Source organism: Delphinapterus leucas, chromosome 9 (genome assembly GCF_059928025.1).
Source record: "Delphinapterus leucas isolate spDelLeu-1000000601 "Yukka" chromosome 9, BTC_Dleu_Yukka2, whole genome shotgun sequence".
NCBI classification, from domain to species: domain Eukaryota; kingdom Metazoa; phylum Chordata; class Mammalia; order Artiodactyla; family Monodontidae; genus Delphinapterus; species Delphinapterus leucas.
This window is the reverse complement of record NC_143137.1, coordinates 93,202,433-93,224,495: the sequence shown is the minus strand read 5'-3', so window position 1 is coordinate 93,224,495 and position 22,063 is coordinate 93,202,433. Positions and strand designations below refer to the sequence as shown.

At 38.1% G+C, this 22,063-nt stretch overlaps 1 protein-coding gene across 4 annotated transcripts in view; it reads right to left on the bottom strand.

Annotated features, from left to right (window-relative positions):
- SUGCT (succinyl-CoA:glutarate-CoA transferase) overlaps positions 1-22,063 on the bottom strand; it is a 793,918-nt gene that overhangs the window by 525,439 nt on the left and 246,416 nt on the right. For all 4 annotated transcript variants that reach the window (XM_089917071.1, XM_089917070.1, XM_022593044.2 and 1 more), the window contains one exon: positions 14,489-14,586. In XM_089917071.1, the coding sequence (XP_089773197.1) occupies positions 14,489-14,586 (98 nt within the window). The remainder of the gene's footprint in view (positions 1-14,488; positions 14,587-22,063) is intronic.

Sequence of the window (22,063 nt, the reverse complement as noted above, 5' to 3'; positions counted from 1 at the left end):
AAGACCTGAAACCACGAAACTTCCAGATAAAAACAGAAATAAAGCTCCTTGACATGAGTCTTGGTAATGATTTTTTTGGATATGACACCTAAAGTACAAGCAACAATATCAAAAATAATAGAAAAAGGTACAGGTGAACCTATTTGCAGGGCAGATATAGAGATGTAGAGAACAAGCATGTGGACACAGCGGGGAAGGGGATGGTCGGACGAATTGGGAGATTAGGATTGACATATATACACTACCATGTGTAAAACAGACAGCTACTGGGGACTTGCTGTATAGCACAGGGAGCTCAGCTCGCTCCTCTGTGATGACCCAGATGGGTGGGATTGGGGGAGGTGGGGGGGGTGGGTAGGAGGGAGGTCCAAGAAGGAGAGGATATATGTGTACATATAGCTGATTCACTTTGTTGTACAGCAGAAACGAACACAACATTGTAAAGCAATTATACTCCAATAAAATAAAATAAACAAGTGGGACTACATCAAATTAAAATGCTTCTGCACTGTAAAAGAAACAATCAACAAAGTGAAAAGACAACCTATGGAATGGGAAAAAAAATTTGTATACCATATACATGAAAATGGGTCAATACCTAAAATATATAAATAATTAATTAAATTCAACAGCAAAAAACCCCAAATAACCTAATTTATAAATGGGCAAATAGACATCTCTCCAAAGAAGACTCATAGATGGCCTGCAGACACATGAAAAGATACTCAGCATCACTAACCATCAGGGAAATGCAAATCAAAACCACAATGAGATATCACCTCATGTTTGATAGAATGGCCATCGTCAAAAAGAAAGAGATAACAAATGCTGGCATAGATGTGGAGAAAAGGGAACTCTTGTGGACTGTTGGTGGGAATGTAAATTGGTACAGCACTATGGAAAACAGTATGGAGGATCCTCAAAAAATTAAAAATAGAACTATACATTCCAGATCTGGGATTATATCCAAAGGAAATGAAAACATTAACTTGAAAAGATATCTACATCCCCATGTTCATAGCAGCATCATTTGCTATAGCTAAGGCTTGGAAAAAATGTGTCCATCAATGGATAAATGGATAAATAAATTGTGGTATACATAGAAAATGGAATATTATTCAGCCATAAAAAGTGGGAAAGTCTTACCATTTGTGCAAACATGGGTGAACTCTGAAGGCATTATGCTAAGTGAAATAAGTCAGACAGAGAAAGACAAATACCATATGATCTCACGTATATGCAGTACTAAAAAAAAAAAAACAAAAACAAAACCTCATAACCTCATAGAAAAAGAGATCAGACTTGTGGTTACCAGAAGCAAAGAGGAAGGGAGATTGGAAGAAGGTGGTCAAAAGGTACAAACTTCCAGTTATAAAATAAACAAACACTAGGGATGTAATATACAAGGCAACATGGTGACTATAGCTAACACTGCTATATGATATGTAGGAAAATTGTTAAGAGAGTGAATTCTGTGAGTTTTCAAGAAAAAAATGCATTTTACATTTTTAAATGATTGAAAGAAATCAAAAGAATAATATCTCGTAATGCATCAAAAATGTATGAAATTCAGCTTTCAATGTCCATAGATAGAGTCCGTTTGGAATACAGTCACACTCACTCATTTAAGTATTGTCTATGGTTGCCATCTTGCTACAACAATAGAGTTAAGTAGCTATGATGAAGACCACAAGGTCCGCAAAGCCTAAAGTATTTACTACCTAACGCTTCATAGAAAAAGTTTTCAGACACATTTTAAAACAGTTTTAGGATGATTTGCTACACCACAACTGTTAAATATGATTTTAAATTTTTCATCCCATATTAAATTTTTTGGCTTACATGCTGTTCTTTATAGTTATATCTATGCTTGTATATTTAAATTTGTTATTAATTTTTAGAATATTTCATTGTGGTTAGTTTTTCTTTCTTGAAGCTTACTAATATTTTCTCTGTAACCTAGTCTGTAATCAGTGTTTTTAAATGTTCCATAGACACTAAAAACGAATATGTGCTCTCTGTTAGCAGGGTATGCAGTGTGACATATGTCTACTACCTCCACCTCATTAAATATGCTAAATAAAATCCTCTTTTTATTTACCTATATTAGAAAATAGTTAAATTATTACAAAATGATTATGTCTCTCACCGTTTCTGTTTGTAATAGTTCTAAATTTCTATATTTTAGAATTTATTTCTATATTCTAATGTGTTTAAAAATAGCTTGGAACCACCAATTACTCTTATTTTCCAAATATAGTATATATCAATGGCCACCAAAAAGGGCCAATCCCAGAGCCACAAAGATCCAGGCCAGCATTCTGATTTTCCTTTTTTGTTTCCCTTCATTAAATTGAACAGAGTGCTGAGACTTAAATAAACTCAGACATTCCAATGTCTGGATTTTTCTTTTTCCAAAGTTAGCAAATGAGAAAAGAAAAACAATTCACAATAGAGGGAAGAAAAATCATTAAGAAAGAAAAAATGCAAATTTAAAAACTGAAAGATTAAAAGTTGTGTGTGTGTGTGTTCGGGTTGGGGGGCGTGCAGAATGTTCACTTAATTTCTTTTCCTACCTAGGATTATTCGAAATACAAAATTTCTAGTTAGAGAAAAGGAAAATAAGTGATTGGCCCAGGAGTGCTGTGGAAAAAGGAATCAGGAGATTCCAATTTGAGCCTCACACACCAGTGGGCTGTGTGATACTGGGGAAAACATATTAAACCAGAACTAAGGTAGGTCCAGTCTGCCTTTGGAAGCAGTGAGCAGCTTGCCAAAACTACTGTGGATTGTCCAGGTGAAGACGGCCAGGAGCAGCTGGTCGCTAGGGAATGTTCCAGGATGCTGGACAGCTGGTGGAAATCAAGGCTCAGCAGGGATGTCAGCTGTCAGCACTGGGAGAGAGGTGGAGTCAGCTCTCACTAGAAACATCAGTTGATGTCAGATCAAAGGACCAAGGAAGGCCTACGCTGGAAAGCTGAAGCTAAGAAGAGATAAGAATAGAACCCAAGCGGGGGCAAAGTAGTTGCAGAACAGAACTCAGTCTAAGCCAAAGGCAGGCAGGAAATTGGGCAGGGCAGGAATGAGTCTAGGAGTCTACGGAGCAAACCGAGTGTCAGGAGAAAGAGTCAAACTCCAGCTTCTCTATCCAATTCAAAAGTCAAGGGCAAAAGAAGGTCAGCCAGCAAAGTCTGGAGAGCTGTGCCTACACCCTCCCAAAAGGAAGGCCTTTCGAGTTGGCTTTGTGGAATCTCCCACCAGATTTCAAGGGGTCTCTGGCCATGATGCTGTTAAATTCTAAGTTCTTACACATAGGAAGGGGTTAAGTTCAATGATATCCCAGGTTCTGTCCAGCTCCCCACGTGTTTAGGGCTCTATCATTCTATAAATCTAAAAATATACATTAAGTTCCAAAGGAGAAATGAGGGTATTAAATGTTTTATCCAGGGAAATAGAGTTTACTGGACTCCCTCCCGCCACCATCCTCACCCCCCCTGCACATACGTATAAATATCCCACCACTACCACCTAATTCTTTCTACTAAAAGGCAGTGTGGAATGTTTTATAGCCCTTCTGGAAAAAAGGAGGGGGAGAGAAGGAGTGGGATGACATTCCATTCCATCCTGACTCACTTAAAGATATCATTTGATTCTCAGTCACAAAGAATTCTCTTAACAGGGTAGAAAGAGCCCTGGTCACGAGGAGCTTGTTTGGAGTTGCAGTGGTTCCCTTTGCATTCTGTAAGCCAAAAGGGATGCATTCCAGGGCTGTGTTTCTTTCATTCTTTTTCCCTCCAGGCTGATTTTATAGTAACAACAAATAGCCACTTAAATCTATCTCCAAATGACCAACATTCAGAAAATGTACCACATAAAATATAGACATTTTACAAGGGACCATCTATTAGCTGATAATGGCAGAGCTGCCATGGAATGCATAAGAAAACAAATGTGACCCTCACCAAACGTCAGATCCATTTATCCAAATCAGCCCTCTGCAGTGGATCCCAGATAAACCTACAATGATATGATTCAAAGCATTATGAAAGGTTGGGGGGAGGGTTACAATAAACTAAATATGTAGGTTGAGGATATATAAAAATCACGTGAAATGCAGCCTCGTTAGATACGAGTAGTAGGCAGGAAAAAAAAGAAGGCTGGCAGAAGAGATTTTAAAATGTGATCATATGGGAAAGAGAATATTAGACCAACAAAAAAGTTTCCGTGGGAGAAAACAGTAAGTTTCTCTATGTATATTAAAAACATGTAGACATGGGAGAGTCGATGGTTGCCAGGTTTAGAGGGGAGGAATTAATCCGGGTTAAAAGAGACTCGCATAGCCTCCCAGCCCTGGCAAAAGTGTCAGTGAGGGGAACTTAATCTCTGGGGCTCCTGACTGCTCTCAGCCTCCATTCTGCTTTTCCCTCACCTTAGGCAGGGCTTTGATGATTTCTCCACTTTCCCCGTATTAAAATCTAGTCTGAGGAAAGGGCCTGGGGAATTTTATTTACTCTAAGGAATATGACTACATGCTTTAACACTCCCCAGCCCTGTGCTGTTTGAAGCTTAAGAGCGGACAAACTTTTAAGCCCCTAAAATCTATAATTGCAGAATTTCAGCAAACTATGTGTAAGGAAGGGTTATATTCCATGGAATAGAGGTTCCGCCCAGTCCTTCTAAATTATATCATATTCGTGGCCACTGATAAAACTCTCCCTCTTCTCTAAGCAAGCCACTTTTTCAATGGAGCCTTCCTGCAAGTAGCTAAAACCCACATAGGAAAGTGATAAGTGATATCCATGTATTATTTAATTGTAAAAGAGTTCAAATTGTGAATGACAGGATAAGGACAGGAAGATGGGGGCGTGGAAGGCAGGCAGGAGGGAGGATTGAAATGGGGATTTAAGATGGAGGGTAGGGGAAGGGGCAAGAGATAGAGGGCTGTCTGAGGTGAAATATGTGGTAGTTTTATTTTCTACTAAAAATGAAAATTAGGGATATTATAGATATTATTTAAGAGAAAAGTAAAGTCAACAGTTTTCAGGAAAGCCAAAGATACCCATTAAAACTTTGAAAATCTTAACCATAAAAATGACACAGGAGAACTCATGGATGTATTTTATTTCAGAGTTCAAAGACCCTGACTGAAGCTTTTCATAGAGTCTATTAACACAGCATAGCAACTCAGGAACACACGAAAGTGCTTCATTCTTTATGAGGGTACAACCACAAATGCATGGAATAATTTAAGTGGAATGTTCACAAGTTCCAAATTCATTGCCCACACTGAGAAACAGTGTTTCTTGAAAGGGAATAGTATATGAACTATTAAGGTCCACTTTGGGTTTGAAAGAAAAGAAAAAACAAGCACTATTAGTAGCCTTTATTAGGAGCACTGTACAAAGTTAAATGTATTCCTGAGTCTTGTGAGCTATTTTTAATTTTTTTAAGAAGTTGAACAGAAATCATTTGTTTAGCTGCAAAAAGGTCATACAGGCCAACTAGAATGTCATGCTTTACGTCTGCTAGAATTAAATCAAATCAGTACAATAACACTAGTTATATCGTCCTAATCAGGATCTGATTGGCAGTTAAATGAAACTTTATTAAATAAAAATTGTGGAAGGTAATTCATATAATAATTACAGTTTGGGAGAGGAAAATCTCTCAAAACTTGGCATCCATGAATAAAAAAATGACATAGGAGAACTCTGATGGCAAAAAACGTGGGAACTGTAATTTCTGATTCTTGAGGATTGAGGTTCTCCTCAAATATACTGAGCACTGTTGTTTGCTGAGGGCCATGCTGGCTGCTTTCATGCCTGTCTTGCTTTTTAATTCTCACAGTGATGCAGGTATTCTTATACGTACCGTATATATGAGAACCGGAGGCTCAGAGAAATCAGAGGATCTGCTCAAGACCACAGAGTTAGTGGAAGGCTCTGGTTTCAAATTCAGGCCTTCTGACATTCTGTGATCATACTACAGGCCTCCTAGGTTAGTTTAGAAAAAGTTCTCATTTCTGGCTACCACTGCTCTCCTCTTTTTATTCTGACCTGACATTGGGTCTCTTCCCTTTGGCCAGTTTGCCAAATTGGGATAGCTTTGCCCCTCACTGGTTCATACATTCACTAACTGAAAGAACATCTAGTGCCAGGGAACCAAAGAGGCACCAGAAATAAAAATCAAAAAAGACAGTCTCTTACGATGTGCATAGTCTCTTACGATGTGTCAACGTAGGCTCATCAGTTATAATCAGTGTACCACTCTGGTGAGGGATGTTGCTGGTGGGGAGGCTGGGGGAGAGGGCAGGGGTTGGGGGGTAGCAGAGGGTACATGGGAACTCTCTGTACCTTCCTCTCAGTTTTGCTATGAGCGTAAAACTGCTCTTAAAAAAACTGTCTCTAAAAACAAAAAGATAGTCTCTGCCTTAAGAAGTTTACTGCTGCGTCAAGGTGGAGGATTAATAACAGCTGAACGCAATAGATGCTTTGATTCAGCAACATACGAGGGGCCGCTTTAAACAGACAAACGAGAGGAGAAGAGCTCCCAAAACTTGTGCTCATTTTAAAAGACTAGTAGCAGCCAGTGAGATGAAGAAGCTTCATCATTTTAGTGAAAAGCAATGAGCTTGTGGGAAGACACAGCAGATTAAAAGACCAGGCCAAATTATAAGATGGTTCTAAGGCAAAAGTGGGAGATGCAATTACATGTGTTAAATAGTTTAAACTTTATCTTCAAAGCTGTGGAGACTCCCTGAAAGACCTAGGCAGGGAAGTGGAATGACCAAATTTGTCTGATGGAACCAAGATGTCCGTTTTTAAAAATTAACATTATATTTAGGCATCTTTGAAGTCACAAGCCCTCCATGAACAGCCCAAAAATGCTCCAGGTCCAACTCTCCAATATTCTGAACAAGTATATTAAAAATAACTTGACACCAAATTTAAAAAGGTGAAGCTCTTTAATAAGTTCTGGATTCAATTCAACAAATGTCCGTTTAGCACCTCTGTTTAGAAGGCCGTGAACTACAGCATTTAATTTCACAGTATTTTAATACAGTAAACTGTGAAAATAAGCAGATATTCAATTGCATACCAGAAACTTGACTTCAGAAAAACCAAATCATTCAAAACCAAAAATAATTATTTATTTTACTAAAGGTATTGCCACAGTACTTTATTTTTTTTTAAACAGTTCATATGTGGGGTTTTTTTCCACATCTTTATTGGGGTATAAATGCTTTACAATGTTGTGTTAGTTTCTGCTGTACAACAAACTGAATCAGCCATATGTATACATATATCCCCATATCCCCTCCCTCTTGAGCCTCCCTCCCACCCTCCCTATCTCATCCCTCTAGGTCATCACAAAGCACCAAGCTGATCTCCCTGTGCTATGCAGCAGCTTCCCACTAGCCATCCATTTTACATTTGGTTGTGTATATATGTCGATGCTACTCTCTCACTTCATCCCAGCTTCGCCTCACCACCCACCCCCGTGCCCTCAAGTCTGTTCGCAACGTCTGCATCCTTATTCCTGCCCTGCCACTAGGTTCATCAGTACCGCTTTTTAAAATTCCATATATATGCGTTAGCATATGGTATTTGTCTTTCTCTTTCTGACTAACTTCACTCTGTATGACAAACTCTAGGTCCATCCACCTCACTACAAATAACTCAATTTCATTCCTTTTTATAACTGAGTAATATTCCATTGTATATATGTGCCACATCTTCTTTATCCAGTCATCTGTTGATGGACATTTAGGTTGCTTCCATGTCCTGGCTATTGTAAATAGAGCTGCAATGAACATTTTGGTACATGACTCTTTTTGAATTATGGTTTTCTCAGGGTATATGCCCAGTAGTGGGATTGCTGGGTCGTATGGTAGTTCTATTTTTAGTTTTTTAAGGAACCTCCATACTGCTCTCCATAGTGGTTGTATCAATTTACATTCCCACCAACAGTGCAGGAGGGTTCCCTTTTCTCCACACCCTCTCCAGCATTTATTGTTTGTAGATTTTTTGATGATGGCCATTCTGACTAGAGTGAGATGATACCTCACTGTGGTTTTGATTTGCATTTCTCTAATGATTAGTGTTGCTGCACATCTTTTCATGTATTTGTTGACCATCTGCATGTCTTCTTTGGAGAAATGTCTATTTAGGTCTTGTAACCATTTGGTGTTGAATTTTGTCAAAAGCTTTTTCTGTATCTATTGAGATGATCATATGGTTTTTATTCTTTAATTTGTTAATATGGTGTATCACATTGATTGATTGGCATATATTGAAGAATCCTTGCATCCCTGGGATAAATCCCACTTGATCATGGTGTATGATCCTTTTAATGTATTGTTGGATTCTGTTTGCTAGTATTTTGTTGAGGATATTTGCGACTATATTCATCAGTGATATTGGTCTATGGAGGCTAAAGAGTGCGCTGCTAAATAACCAAGAGATCACTGAAGAAATCAAAGAGGAAATCAAAAAATACCTAGAAACAAATGACAATGAAAACACGATGATCCAAAACCTATGGGATGTAGCAAAAGCAGTTATAAGAGGGAAGTTCATAGCAATTCAAGCTCACCTCAAGAAACATGAAAAATCTCAGACAATCTAACCTTACACCTAAACCAAGAAGAACACAGAAAACCCAAAGTTAGTAGAAGGAAAGAAATCATAAAGATCAGAGCAGAAAGAAATGAAATAGAAACAAAGAAAACAACAGCAAAGATCCATAAAACTAAAAGCTGGTTCTTTGAGAAGAAAAACAAAATTGATAAACCTTTAGCCAGACTCATAAAGAAAAAAAGGGAGAGGACTCAAATCAATAAGATTAGAAATGAAAAAGGAGAGATTACAACTGACACTGCAGAAATACAAAAGATCATTAGAGACTACTACAAGCAACTATATGCCAATAAAGTGGACAACCTGGACGAAATGGACTAATTCTTGGAAAAGTACAACCTTCCAAGATTGACCCAGGAAGAATTAGAAAATCAAAAGTAATGAAATTGAAACTGTAATTAAAATCTTCCAACAAATAGAAGTCCAGGACCAGATGGCTCCACGGGTGAATTCTATCACACGTTTAGAGAAGAGTTAACACCTATCCTTCTCAAACCCCTCCAAAAAATTGCGGAGGGAGGAACACCCCCAAACTCATTCTACGAGGCCACCATCACCCTGGTACCAAAACCAGACAAAGATATCACAAGAAAATTATAGACCAATATCCTGATGAACATAGATGCCACAGTACTTTAAAAGGTAAATTTGTCTCACACTGTTAGTTTTATTTATGACAACTTAGGGTAACCAACATTTTAGGAATGCCTTCACTAGGACTATACTGACATATGCTTCCCTAACATGTGTAGCATTTTTCAAAAAGCAATTTAAAAGTTGTCATCAGTTTCTCTCCAAGCTACTTCTTTTTCTTCTATGATTTATTTTTTCCTCCGTATAAAATTACACTCAGTTTGATATTTCCTCCTTTGATGTGAACTATCTTTTTTTCCTCACCTGCCTAATTTTATTTGTCCTTTAAGACTCATCTCAACTGGAAAAAAAAAAAGACTCACCTCAGCTGGCACTGTCTGCAGGAAAGCCTTCCCTGACTTGCCCAGATTGAGGTAGTCGCCCCTTCTCTGGGCTCCCACCACCCTGTGTGTATGTGTATAGTGGCACTTCACACACACTACTTAATTCATTGCTTTGCTTGTTTGTTTTCCTACTTAGACCAAGAGCCACCTCTTCTTTCATCTCTGTATCTGCAGGACAAGGGCACACAGTCAGTGGCCATTAACGCTGATGAAGAGAGGAAGCAGGAGGAATAAAATGAATTGTATTTCTATTTTCCCTATTATTTCTCTTTTCCTTCATCCTCATTTCATGTCTTCCTATTATTTCTCCCCAACTACTAATACATCATCATAATCCTTCTCTTCTCAGTATCAATACACACCATGATTTTTAGTCTCTCCCGCGAGGTCTGAACTATTGCAAAAATGCTGGTCCCGTGTGTGGGTAGCACAGGTTGAGGAGTTTGTTGCTCCTTAGCTTTGCAAAGGAGGGGTTTGTTGTAACAGACTCTGCATTAGTCTCGATCTTATCTTTTCTTCTGTGTTTTAGCTGGGGACTTTTAACATGCTTTAGTTTTGCCTCGCTTTTGGTCTTAGCAGCTGGGTAAACAGACTTTCTGAAACACCCTGGATAAAATGGCAAGTTCAAGGGGAAAGTCTTCCACCTTTAAATTAAAAAAAACACAAAACTTGCTCACGGCCACAGTTGGGGAATAGTAACACCTGAGAGCACTTGAGAGGGATTGTGTTTGTGCTGGCTATGGAAAACTCCGCTGATGACAAAAACATGCAGCTGCCTTTCCAAGTGAGGCTGACAACTCTCAGGGAGCAGCATCAAACTGAATTTAGCAAGAGTGACAGAAAAGCGAGGTAAATGACTGACATTCCTGGTAGGCACTTTCTAAAGAGTCTATGAATTGCAGAGGAGAATGCAAAGAGAATCACCTGATTCTAAAACACTTAAATGAACGCTTGCCATGGGCAGGAAAGTTACTTTGGGAAATTACTCAGGAAATTAATCAAAACTTAGGAAAAATACTTTGGAAGGAAGATTTTGAAACACAAGAGGGAGCCTTTATTTGTATTTAGGAGAGCAAACTTTGTAAAAATCCATAAATGCTTCTGTTTTCACTTTTGGATATCGAATTGGATGAAAGGGGTGCGACGTTTTGTTTTGTTTTGTTTTTAAGGAACACCATGAGCCCATCATCACTAGAGATTTTTTAAAAGTTGTCTGAAGTGCAAATTCACTCTCACAAACCCCTCTACATTTTAATGTATTTTAAAGATTTTCCAAAATAGAAATATAGGCTGATGAAAGTGTCTATGAGCATTAAAGCTAAGTTTTATGATGTAATGTTTAATAGCAGACTACAGGGAAAAACATGGTATATTCACATGGTAATGTAGCTACTGTTACCAAAAATATGCTTTCCTATAGAAATGACAGGAAAACCACACACACAGAAAACTGTAGCATGTGCACTGTAATATGCTCACGAAAAGACAAAAAGACAATAAGTTATTAGCAGGCACAGACTGTAGCTGCAATACTTTTGTAAAGCAAAATTTACAAAAAGTTTATATGAAAAATACGGACAGCTAACTTCTTAGGCATATCAAAACACATGTTTTTATGGAAGAGGTCTTAAAGAAAAGTCTTCTAGAACGTCTACAAGGTTTACTCTAATGAAAGTCCAGGCAGGCAGGGAGTTTAGTTTTGTTTTGTGTTTGAAGCCATCTTCCTTGTGCCCAAAACAGTCACTGGCACATAGTAGGTAGTCAATAAATACGTGTTAAATAGATGAGTAAGAGAAGGAACAAATGAGAAGCATGTTCCATTGAAACTCTTGAGTCCCTAGGTCTCTTCAGGTGTGGAAGGAAGTTTTTGCTGGTTCTAAGTTGCTGGAAAACTTCGAGCTCTACCAGGTAGAGTATTCCCTTCAAGATGTCTCTTCAGGGTGGGGGGGAATGGGTGAAGGTGCTCAAAAGGCACAAACTTGCAGTTATACAATAAATAGGTCCTGAGGATGTTATGTGCAGCATGGTGACTATAGTTAATACTACTGTATTGTATATTTGACAGTTGCTAAGACAGTAGATCTGAAAAGTTCTCATCACAAGGGAAGAAAAAGATTTGTAACTGTGAGGTGACAGATGTTAACTTACTAGGGTAATCATTTCAGAATATATACATATATCAAATCATTATTTGTGTGCCTTAAACTAATGCAACATTATATGTCAATTATATCTCAATAAAACTGGAAGAAAAAAAAAAAGACCTATCATCAGGTTACACAGAAAACAGAAGTTGTTGACAAGCTAACTCATTTTATGGCCAAAAACTTTCCTTTGTTTCACAAGTTTCAGAAACTCCTTTATCATAAACACTATTATAACTTTTACAGCATGATTTTCCTGCCAACTCCCCCTACTCTCTCCCTCTGGACCCACCTCCCTATATTATTCCTTTATATTGAGAAAAGGTGGAAAGGAAAGGTCATGTCAGATTGTGGAAGGCCATGATGTCAGAATAAAATGACCAGATCTAATCATGTAATTAATATAGAGCCATTAATATTTTGAATATTGGAAAAACATAAAATCATATCATGAAAATGAGACATTTTACAACATTCACAGAGACTTCTGAAAGCCCAACACTTAACAGTACTAATGAATCCAGGGATATTTATTCAGAAAAACAAATGATAAGGTTATTGATGGGACTGAATCAATATCCTAATCTTCCCTGGTCATCATTGTTTGATCCACCACGGAGGAGAAGAGACCTGAGCTGGAAGAGACTGTAGAACTGCATCCCACAAGACACCACCAAAACACGTCCACACACCAGCCCAAGAGAGCAGGGACCCTGGCCTCTGGGCACCCAAGAGCCTCTCTGTGGTCTGTGTTTTAACAGCAGGATGATGATGAAGGCAAGTCCCTTATCAAGTTTCCTCTCTTAAGACTACCCTCCAGTCTCTTCTTTACAAGTTTGATTCCTTAAGTCTGAATAAAGATATAAGAACCTATGGGTTCCAAAATGCTGAAACTCCCACTTCTGGGTCTATAAGAGGAGAAAGAAGAAGGTGTTAGGTTATTTAACTCACCCCAAAAAGAGAAATTTGAAATTAAACTGTTACAGATGCTGCTAGAAGTCTGTCCACAATAGAATTCTATAACAGAATTTAGCAAGGAATACAGGTTTTAGGACACAGGAAACCAATAATTTAACTCTGTGGTTCTTAAAGTTAGAAGAGTGCTGGCAACTCAGTAACAAGATGACACGTATCTGCCTAGGTTTTGTATTTTTCTTCGGTCCATTCTTCTCACAGCATGGATGTGATTTATTTAGACTCTCCAAGAGCTTTTGATAAGGTTCTCACAAGTGCCTGTTATTGAAACTTGGTAACCGTGGTGTGAAAGGAAAAAGGCATATCAATGAATTAAATGAATCAAAAACTGCTTGAGAGGCAAAGAGGCAAAAAGCAGAGATAAAGGGCCAATTCTCATGGGGTGAAATGTTAATGACTGAGGGCTCTCCGGCTTTGCAGTAGAATCTGAGTTTTATTTAACTAATGACCAAGAAAGGGGAGACCAATTCTCATTCCCCTCTTCTCTGCATATCAGTCCCACACACAGAGGCCCCATTGGTTGAAGGAGGAGATACAGGCAGCATAGAGAAGTGCTTAAAATCCAGGAAAAAGCAAATAGGTAATGAATGCAGACTCATGTAGAGGTCCCCAAAGGAGAAGGGAAGAGGAATAAACATAATATTAGCAGAAGTTTTTTTCTAAGAACTTTCGCTTGTTTGTTAGTTTTTTAATACAATTTTCAAAGGTTACACTCCATTTCGTTATTAGAAAATATTGGCCATATTCCCCGTGTTGTACACTACATCCTTGTAGCCTATCTTACACCCTGTAGTTTGTACCTCCCACTCTCCTACCCCTGTATTGTCCCTCCCCCACCTCCCCACTGGTACTCAGTTTGTTCTCGATATCTATGAGTCTAAGAACTTTGATATATCTATGCTACATGGAAACACAAGGGCATTTTCAAAAGACAAGATATTGTATTTGAACAAAAGTCCTTAATTTATTGGTTTGATGAGAGCAAATGTTCCATACTGAAGAACGGTTCACATGGGCATTGAGATCCACAAAAACCACTATCTATTCCTATAGATCGAGAAGTTAGATGTAAACAAAAGTGAAACTGATAGGAAAGAATAAGAATTATTAACTTTTTCTGAGGCAAACTTGAAAAATTGATACAGGTTTTAACAAAAGTATAACCTGACATGAATGGAATAATTTGAAAATCAAATACTCTAATTGGTCAGCATTAATCCTTTATGACTCAATCTGCCATTTTCAAAACATCAACATGACAAACTACACAGAGAGGCTCAGAAAAGCCAACAAGCTCTTGACTGAACCTCCCTTATCTCAGTTTCCTTATCTGTAAAATGGAAATAATAGAACTTCCCTCACGGGATGATTATAAGGGTTAAATGAGATCGTGTATGTAGAGCGATTCATACAGTAAATGTAAAAAATGATGTTGAATTATTACTGTTAGTATTTATGATAGACTAAACCCAAACACTTACATGCCACAGAGAAGCAACTAATGCAAGCTATTGTGATGTTCTTATTTGTATCGTTGTTATGATGCAATACTTAGAAAGACATGTGAAATACTTTCAAACGCTTTCAAACAAAGAAAAACATAGCTTTAAAATATATTTCCACTAACGAATTTTGTAAAATGAAAGATAATTATAAGTTAATCTAAATAAGCCAAAAAGAGCACCATAAAATGCCAGATAAATGCTAATAACATATTAATTCTTAAAGGTACAAACAGTAGAGCCAAGCTTACCGTGTCGATAGTATTTTAATAAGCTCTTTTCTATTCTGTACCCGAAGGTGGTTAGTTCTATACTTGGAATCATCAATCAGTTCAGGCAAATTCAAGATCTAAAAGGGAAAAAGAATTTTAAAGTGGAATTCACAAAATTTTTGTGTACCTGCCTGTGGGTACTAGTGTTCAGGACATACCACTCCATCCTCAAGACCATTCCTTGCTGGTCTTTATACTTCTTAACACAAGGATATACGGAGGGAAGGATCATGCAGTTAGGATGGGTCATGCTGGTGACTGGTTTTCTCATTTATAAGAAGTTTTTACTACATTTAAGCATGTGCCTACATACAGGAAAACCGAAAAGCAGTTATCAGACCCCCCGTAATATCTTGTACCCATTTATGAGAATATAGGAAAAGAGTTATCAGATTCCCACAGTAAGTCTTATCTAGAGGAAACAGAGATAGAGGTACAAATTGGGTAAAACTGACCTAATTCTAAGAACCAATAACATAAGTGCAAGTCTGCACTTACATCAAGCTAATAATCAACATATATCTTGTAGGTACATTCACTTATTTGTTCCACATGTAAATAAAATAGTATTATCTGTCCCAGTAGTCCTATCCAGGATGTTGTACAAGGTGCTAAAATAAAGGGGAAGCATACACACTTGCCCCAAATGCTTACCGTTAAAACAATGTCAAATTAAAAGATACTCCTCCTATAGAAGTGTCCCTATTTTTCTTTACTATGACTCCCTGAAGGAATAACAAATAGAAGTGCTTTTATATACTTCCTCTTTTGCTCCTCCTCAGTAAAGAGAAAATCTATCCTGGAAGTCCCAGTGGACATCTTGCAATTTTAACAAGACCATAATGAAAGTACCAAGTGGATTTGGAATGGAAAAGAAGTTTTAAAAAGAATGTGTGGAGGCAGTGTTTGGCACTTGCGTTGGAAAGTCAGAAGGAGCATTTATGGGCTAGGGGCAGGCCATGTGGCCTACAGAAAGCTTCACGACCTCTATTAATGTATTTGCCTTAAATATAAACACTTAATGGTTTCATTTGTTTCCCACAGTTTAAATAAAGTCAATCCATTAATCATCTTACAAAGGAGAGAGAAGTGAAGAAGATTCCCTGAAGTAAAGAGAGCATCTCAATGGTGTAATTTCTCTTTCACATGTTTCACTTATTCATTTCCTTTAGGAATAATAAAGACAGCATTACTCTCTCAGATTTTAAAAAGTGACACCATATACAGTGCCCTTTCTAGAAACCTCCCTGTCACCACACCTGATCCAAGAATTGGCCTCAAGCCTTATCCAGGAATCAAAACACACCCTCCCCCACCAAGAGTGAACAAGTCATTTCAAGAAAAAGCAAGTGCCTTCACTAGATCACATGTTAAATTTATAAATGTGGCCTCACCCAGAATACAGTGTAAGCTACATAAAAAACTACTCAGTGTTTGCACTCAATGGTAACTGGGGTGCACTCATGTCTCCTTCTCTGAATATGACTTACTGGACCTCTTTTCTCTTTGAAAGTTGGTGTTAAATAGTGGGTAAAGTAATTATCCTTCTGTCTTCAACTATGCCAGCATTCAAAATGTTTCTAGAGAGACTGCTTCAAGAGCTGTGGTCATAACCATGCTTTAGGTGCTTGAAAGAGAATGCTGCCTGGGACAAAATGAAACAATGTAAGTGAAAGTGCTTGACATATTAAGCATTAAATAAATGTGAAATATTCCAAGTAGGTACTGTTTCTCCCCAAAGAGATACGAAAGCATGTGTTTGTTCAAAAAAGAAGGATGGGAAAGAAGGGAGAATGTAGGGGAGGTTATCTACTTAACTTTCATTTCTTAAGGATATTTCTATTGGATATAGAATTCTGCAGTTACGGTTCTTTCCTTTCGGCCCTTTAAACATGTTGTGCCTCTTCTCTCTGGGTTCTGCCGTTTCTGGCAGGAAAGCTGCAGTCAATTGAGTCAGTGCTCCCCCAAATGTATCAACAACACGTCGTTCTCTCTGGGTGCTTTCAAATGCTTTTTCTTGGTCTTTACTTTTCAGCAGTAATATTTTGATGTACTTGGGCATGGATTTATTTGGATTTATCTTATTTGGGGTTTGCTGAAATTATTAAATCTGTATGTTTTTAATCTTTCACCAAATTTGGGAAGTTTTCAGCCATCGTTTCTTCAATGGCTTCAATTTTTTTCAGTCTGTTCTCTTCTCTCCTTCTGGGACTACAGTGACATAAATATTAGATTTTTTTGTTATTGTCCCACAGGTCCCTGAGTATCTGTTCTTTCTTTCATTTTTGGGAGGGGACTATCTTTTTTTCCTTTCTGATGTTCGGACTGAATAATTTCTATTTATCCATCTTCAAGTTCCTTGACTGTTTCCTCTGTCACCTCCATTGTGCTACTGAGCTCATTCAGTGAGGTGTTTGTTCCTGTATTTGGTGGTTGTATTTTTCAGTTCTAAAATGTTCATTTGGTTCTTCTTCAAATCTTCTATTTCTTTTCTGGACATTTCTACTTTTCTATTTATTTTAAGTGTCTGCGATGCTTGTTGGAGTATCTTTATAATGGCTGTTTTAAAGTTTTCATGAGTTAATTCCCACATCTGTATCATCTTGGCATTGGCATTTACTGATTGTCTTTTCTCATGCAGGTTCTGGTTCTTCATATGCTGAGTAATTTGGGATTGTATCCTGGACATTTTGAATATTATGTTATGAGCCTCTGAGACTTGTTTAAATGCTACAGAAAATTTCTGTTGTTATTGTTTTTAGCAAGCAGTTCACCTGGTTAAGTTCAGTCTGCAAGTTCCAACTCACCTTCTATGTCCTTTGGTTCTACTGTCAGTTCAGTTTTCAAAGCCTTTGCAATTGCTTTTTGAACCTGTGCCCTACTTAATGGTCATGCTGCAACCTGGGAAGTTGTCTATTTGTTAATAGTTCTCAACATCGTCGGTGTCCTGATTAGGACCAGATCAATGCATGTGCAGCTCAGGGGTGAGCGCAGGAGTTCACAAACAACTTCACAGATCCCTTTCTGAAGCTTTTCCCTCTCTGCAACTAGAGCTCCCCTCTAGTTACCCTACTCCCCAGCATACTTCCAGGGCAGAGCCCAGTCAGTGGGAGGGCAGAGGAAAAAGCATCAAGGACTCAGCCCTGTCTTTTGGGATCACAGCTCAGATACAAGAAAGGTCCCCTTCCTCGGAGTCTGGCTGCTGCTCACCCACCGCTGCCGCTACAGGACTGCTTGGAGGCTGGGGGGTGAGAAAACGAGAGGACAAAAAGGGAGGATGTCCACACTCTCTCTGACATTAGACTCCACTTTTATGCTCCCCGCACCAGGAATGAAGGGCATCTCCTGGAACTCAGCTCTGTTCCCTGGGGCCCACTCCCAGGTTTCAGGCTGTGTTCATGTAAAGGAATAATCAGAGGGAAAAAATGGTAAACTTACTGCCAGTTTAGAGGTATTTCAAATTCTGGTATTCCTTCCCAATTTTCCTGCTATTACTTACTTCTCACAGTCCTCATACAGATGTTCCATGCATTCTGTACAGGTTTTATCACTGTGTTCCGTGGGTGGGACAGGGAGAAATGTGCTTACTCCATTTTACCCAGAAACAGAATCTCCACACTTAATTGCTAGAAAGACCATTTATTAAGTTCATGCTGTGAGCCAGGGACTGAACTAAGTGTTTTACTTATCTAATCTAACTTTTAAAAAACCCCAAAAGTTATATATTAGTATAGTTATGTATTATAACCTTCCTTTCATCATGAGGGCACTGATGCTTAGCAAAGACTAAGTGCCTTTTGCCAGAGATCACCTGACTGGTTCCAAGACTCACAGAATGCCCTAGAATTCAAATGTCCTCAGACCACCTGCTCTAAATTCAACTATAGGGCCTGTTAAAATTGAAGTTTCCCATGCCTTACCTCACATACTAAGTCAGAATCTTTGGGACAGGGGCTCAAGGAGGTTTCCTATGCATGCTAAAGTTGAGAACCAATGTATACTGCCTCCAATAAAAGAAACTTTCAGTCTATATGACTTTTAAAAGGATGTCAGTGTATTTCAAATAGGAATGCCCATTAGTGTTGGCATCAATCAACTTAGAATAGCTTACATGTGCTCATGTTCCCTACCCTTCCGTATCATGTTAAGGGACATAAAATAGGGTTTGTTATAAGCCAAGGTTCACTTTATGTGCAAGAAGATTTTCTGAAGCCCAAGCCTTGAACCCAAAGCTCTTACTGCCACTCTGATCCCTGACAGTAAGAGTATTCTAATAGGGCCCCTCCCAACGAAGGTATTAGTCAACCAGTGTATCAAACTCTCTTTTGGAAACAGACTGGGCGTAAGTAAATTCTACTCATTCGTCACAAACAATACTGCCACATTTCTCCCCAGGAGGTAGAGCAGCCCTGTCTTTCATGATGGACTTTAGTGGCAAAAGAATAATTTTGATACGCTCATTGTCTAACTTGGGGTCCTCCACTTCTACAAGGCCAGCCTGAACTATAATACCCTCCGTAATAGATAGAGCTGAAGAAAAAGTACCTAGAAAAAGCTCGCTTACTATATATGGGAAGGGGGAGAACCTTGCATCAAATAAGGAAACAGATGATTTTTTTTTCCTTAGAAAAGGTTTTTAGGACAAGTTTACATGTAAAGGTATAATTATAAAGGTGAAAAACTCAAATCAGATTGCAACGTTTGCTGAAGATGCCTAGTAAACGATGTAGATAACAGTAAAATCCTATACACATAAAACTTTTCTTCTGAGGATCTCAAAGAGTTTTATAGACATTGCCTTAATGGCTCATAACAGGGATTATCATTCCTAACTCACATATGGGAAAAACAAGGTCAAGTATGCCATTCTCCAAGGCCCTCTGCTAGTCTCCTTTTTAAAAAATGTGTCATAACACACCATAACAATAAGTCATATTTTAGTACTAAAACTGATGGCAAATATTCTGCTTTGAAATAAAAATCTTTTTCAAAAAAAGTTCTTATGGATATTTATGAGGAAGTTCAAAAGTTTTAAATTGATCAGCAGTAATGAATCAAAAATAAAAAGAATTCAGTGCAGCTATTTTCAACAGTGAAGAATATGTCAACCAGTAATTTCTACCCCCTCCCCACCCTGATTCTGGAGAGAGAAAACTCCAAAACATATGGCCCAGGAAGAAAATCTGTCCTTGTTTATAGCAATGAACTGGCTTTTACATCTCTGCAGCTAGAGTACGCAAATGACTTCACAGGCAACAGCTTCCGTATGTTTTATATTTTTAACATTGACCATTCATAATAAAGGTTCTTTGATCCCAGATCAAATGTTTGAATCAATTTTCTCTACACTTACTCAGAGTCACCATTATAAAAGCTCCCCTCCTTCCCACCTCAGATGTTCCAGCCCTTCCTGCAATTGGAACTATCTCCATTTGTCACCTTCTCTGCGGTACTTCCCACCCCTTTGCTGTGGTTTTTAGCTGTGCTCGTTAACCTCTCATACGAAAGAGGCACAGCAATAAATAATTTTTGTACATAATAAGTTAACTGCAGTAAATAAGGTTCCTCTAAGGAATTCACAGGCATCTTTATTAAAACTGAAAGCTCATGGTACAAGGAAAAAGAAACCTTTCCCAACCAGTAAAAAATCCTCAACAGGTAAGGCCTTTCTCTACATGTAAGAAAAATAAACTTTATATATATATATATATATATATATATATATATATATACACACATTTAAACTAGATTATTTGCCTGGGATTAGAACTCTAAAAAGTGAACTGAAAACTAAAGCCTTAAATAAAAACAAAAGACCAGAGTCTGGATAAATAATAAAAACATCAAATTGAAAAAAATGTCCAAGCAATGCTAAAAATTGAGAATATCTTCAATATAAAATTACTTTAAATAATTCCAAGGCCTTTATTTAAGGCCTTGTTTAGGGACAACATTTTTGTTTTTTTGTTTTTTTTGTTTTTGACTGTGTTGGGTCTTCATTGTTGCACGCGGGCTTTCCCTAGTTGAAGCGAGCGGGGGCTACTCTTTGTTGCGGTGCCCGGGCTTCTCATTGTGGTGGCTTCTCTTGTTGCAGAGCACGGGCTCTAGGCCCGTGGGCTTCAGTAGTTGTGGCACGTGGGCTCAGTAGCTGTGGCTCGCAGGCTCTAGAGTGCAGGCTCAGTAGTTGTGGCACATGGGCTTAGTTGCTCCGCGGCATGTGGGATCTTCCCGTTTCAGGGATCCAACCTGTGTCTCCTGCATTGGCAGGTGGATTCTTAAGCACTGCATCAGGGAAGTCCCCAGGAACAGTATTTTTAACATGACAATTGCTAAAAACTTAAAACATGAATTTTGCAGAACGGTACTCATTAAACAAAGACTAATTTGAAGAAAAAAATTAATTTTCTAGTGGTAAGTAAATAAATTTGGTAGTAGAATAACTATAATTGGGCCTAATTATATCTTGTGGGGTTTGAAAAAGAAGAAGAAAAAGAAAGAAGAGAAAAAAATCTTTTTCCTTCCATATCTTGGCTATTATACGTAATGCTGCAGTGAGCATAGGAGTGCATATATCTTTTCAAGTTAAGTGTTTTCATTTTCTTCAGATATATACCTTTAAGTGGAATTGCTGAATTGTATGGTAGTTCTATTTTTAACTTTTTGAGGAATCTCTATATTGTTTTCCACAGGGGCTACATCAATTTACAATCCCACCCACAGTGCACAAGGGTCCCATTTTCTCCACATCCTCACCAACATTTGTTGTTTCTTGTCTTTTTCATAATAGCCATTCTGGACAGGTGTGAGGTGAGATCTCACTGTGGTTTTTTTTTTTTTTTAAACTTACTACTATTGGTTTATTATAAAGGATACAACTCAGGAATAGCCAAATGGAAGAGATGCACAGGGCAAGGTATGAGGTGGGAGGGTGCAGAGCTTCCATGCTCCACTACCCTCCCATCACCTTGCTGTCTTCACCAGAAGCTCTCTGAATCTTATAGTTCAAAGGTTTTCATAGAGCTCAATCTCCAGTCCCCTCTCCCCTTACTGGAGGTTGGTAAGTGGGGCTAAAATTTCTAACCCTCTAATCACTTGGTCTTCCTGGTGACCAACCCATCCTGGGGCTATCTAGAGACCCCACCCTAAGTCACCTCAGTAGCATAAACTCAGGTGTGATTGAAACGAGCTTGTTGTGAATAACAAAAAACACTTCCATCATTCAGGAAATTTCGAGGGTTTTAGGAACTCTGTGTAAGAAATCGGGGACAAAGCCTAAATATATTTTTGTATTTTACCACTTTCTTTTGTATTTTACCATTCTTTCTTTAGAAAGAAAAACCCACTTCTATCCTACCACCCAAATATGGTCTGTATTAGCATTATGGAATACTTCCAGGCTTTTTTGTGAATTTTGAGTATTATATTTATATTAGCATGGCAAACATTTTATGCTAATATTTATATTGAAAAAACTTATCACTATTGCTTTATGAATGTCACTCAGATCTCATCTTAATGTTATTTCTTCAGAGAGACTTTCCCCTGACAACCCAG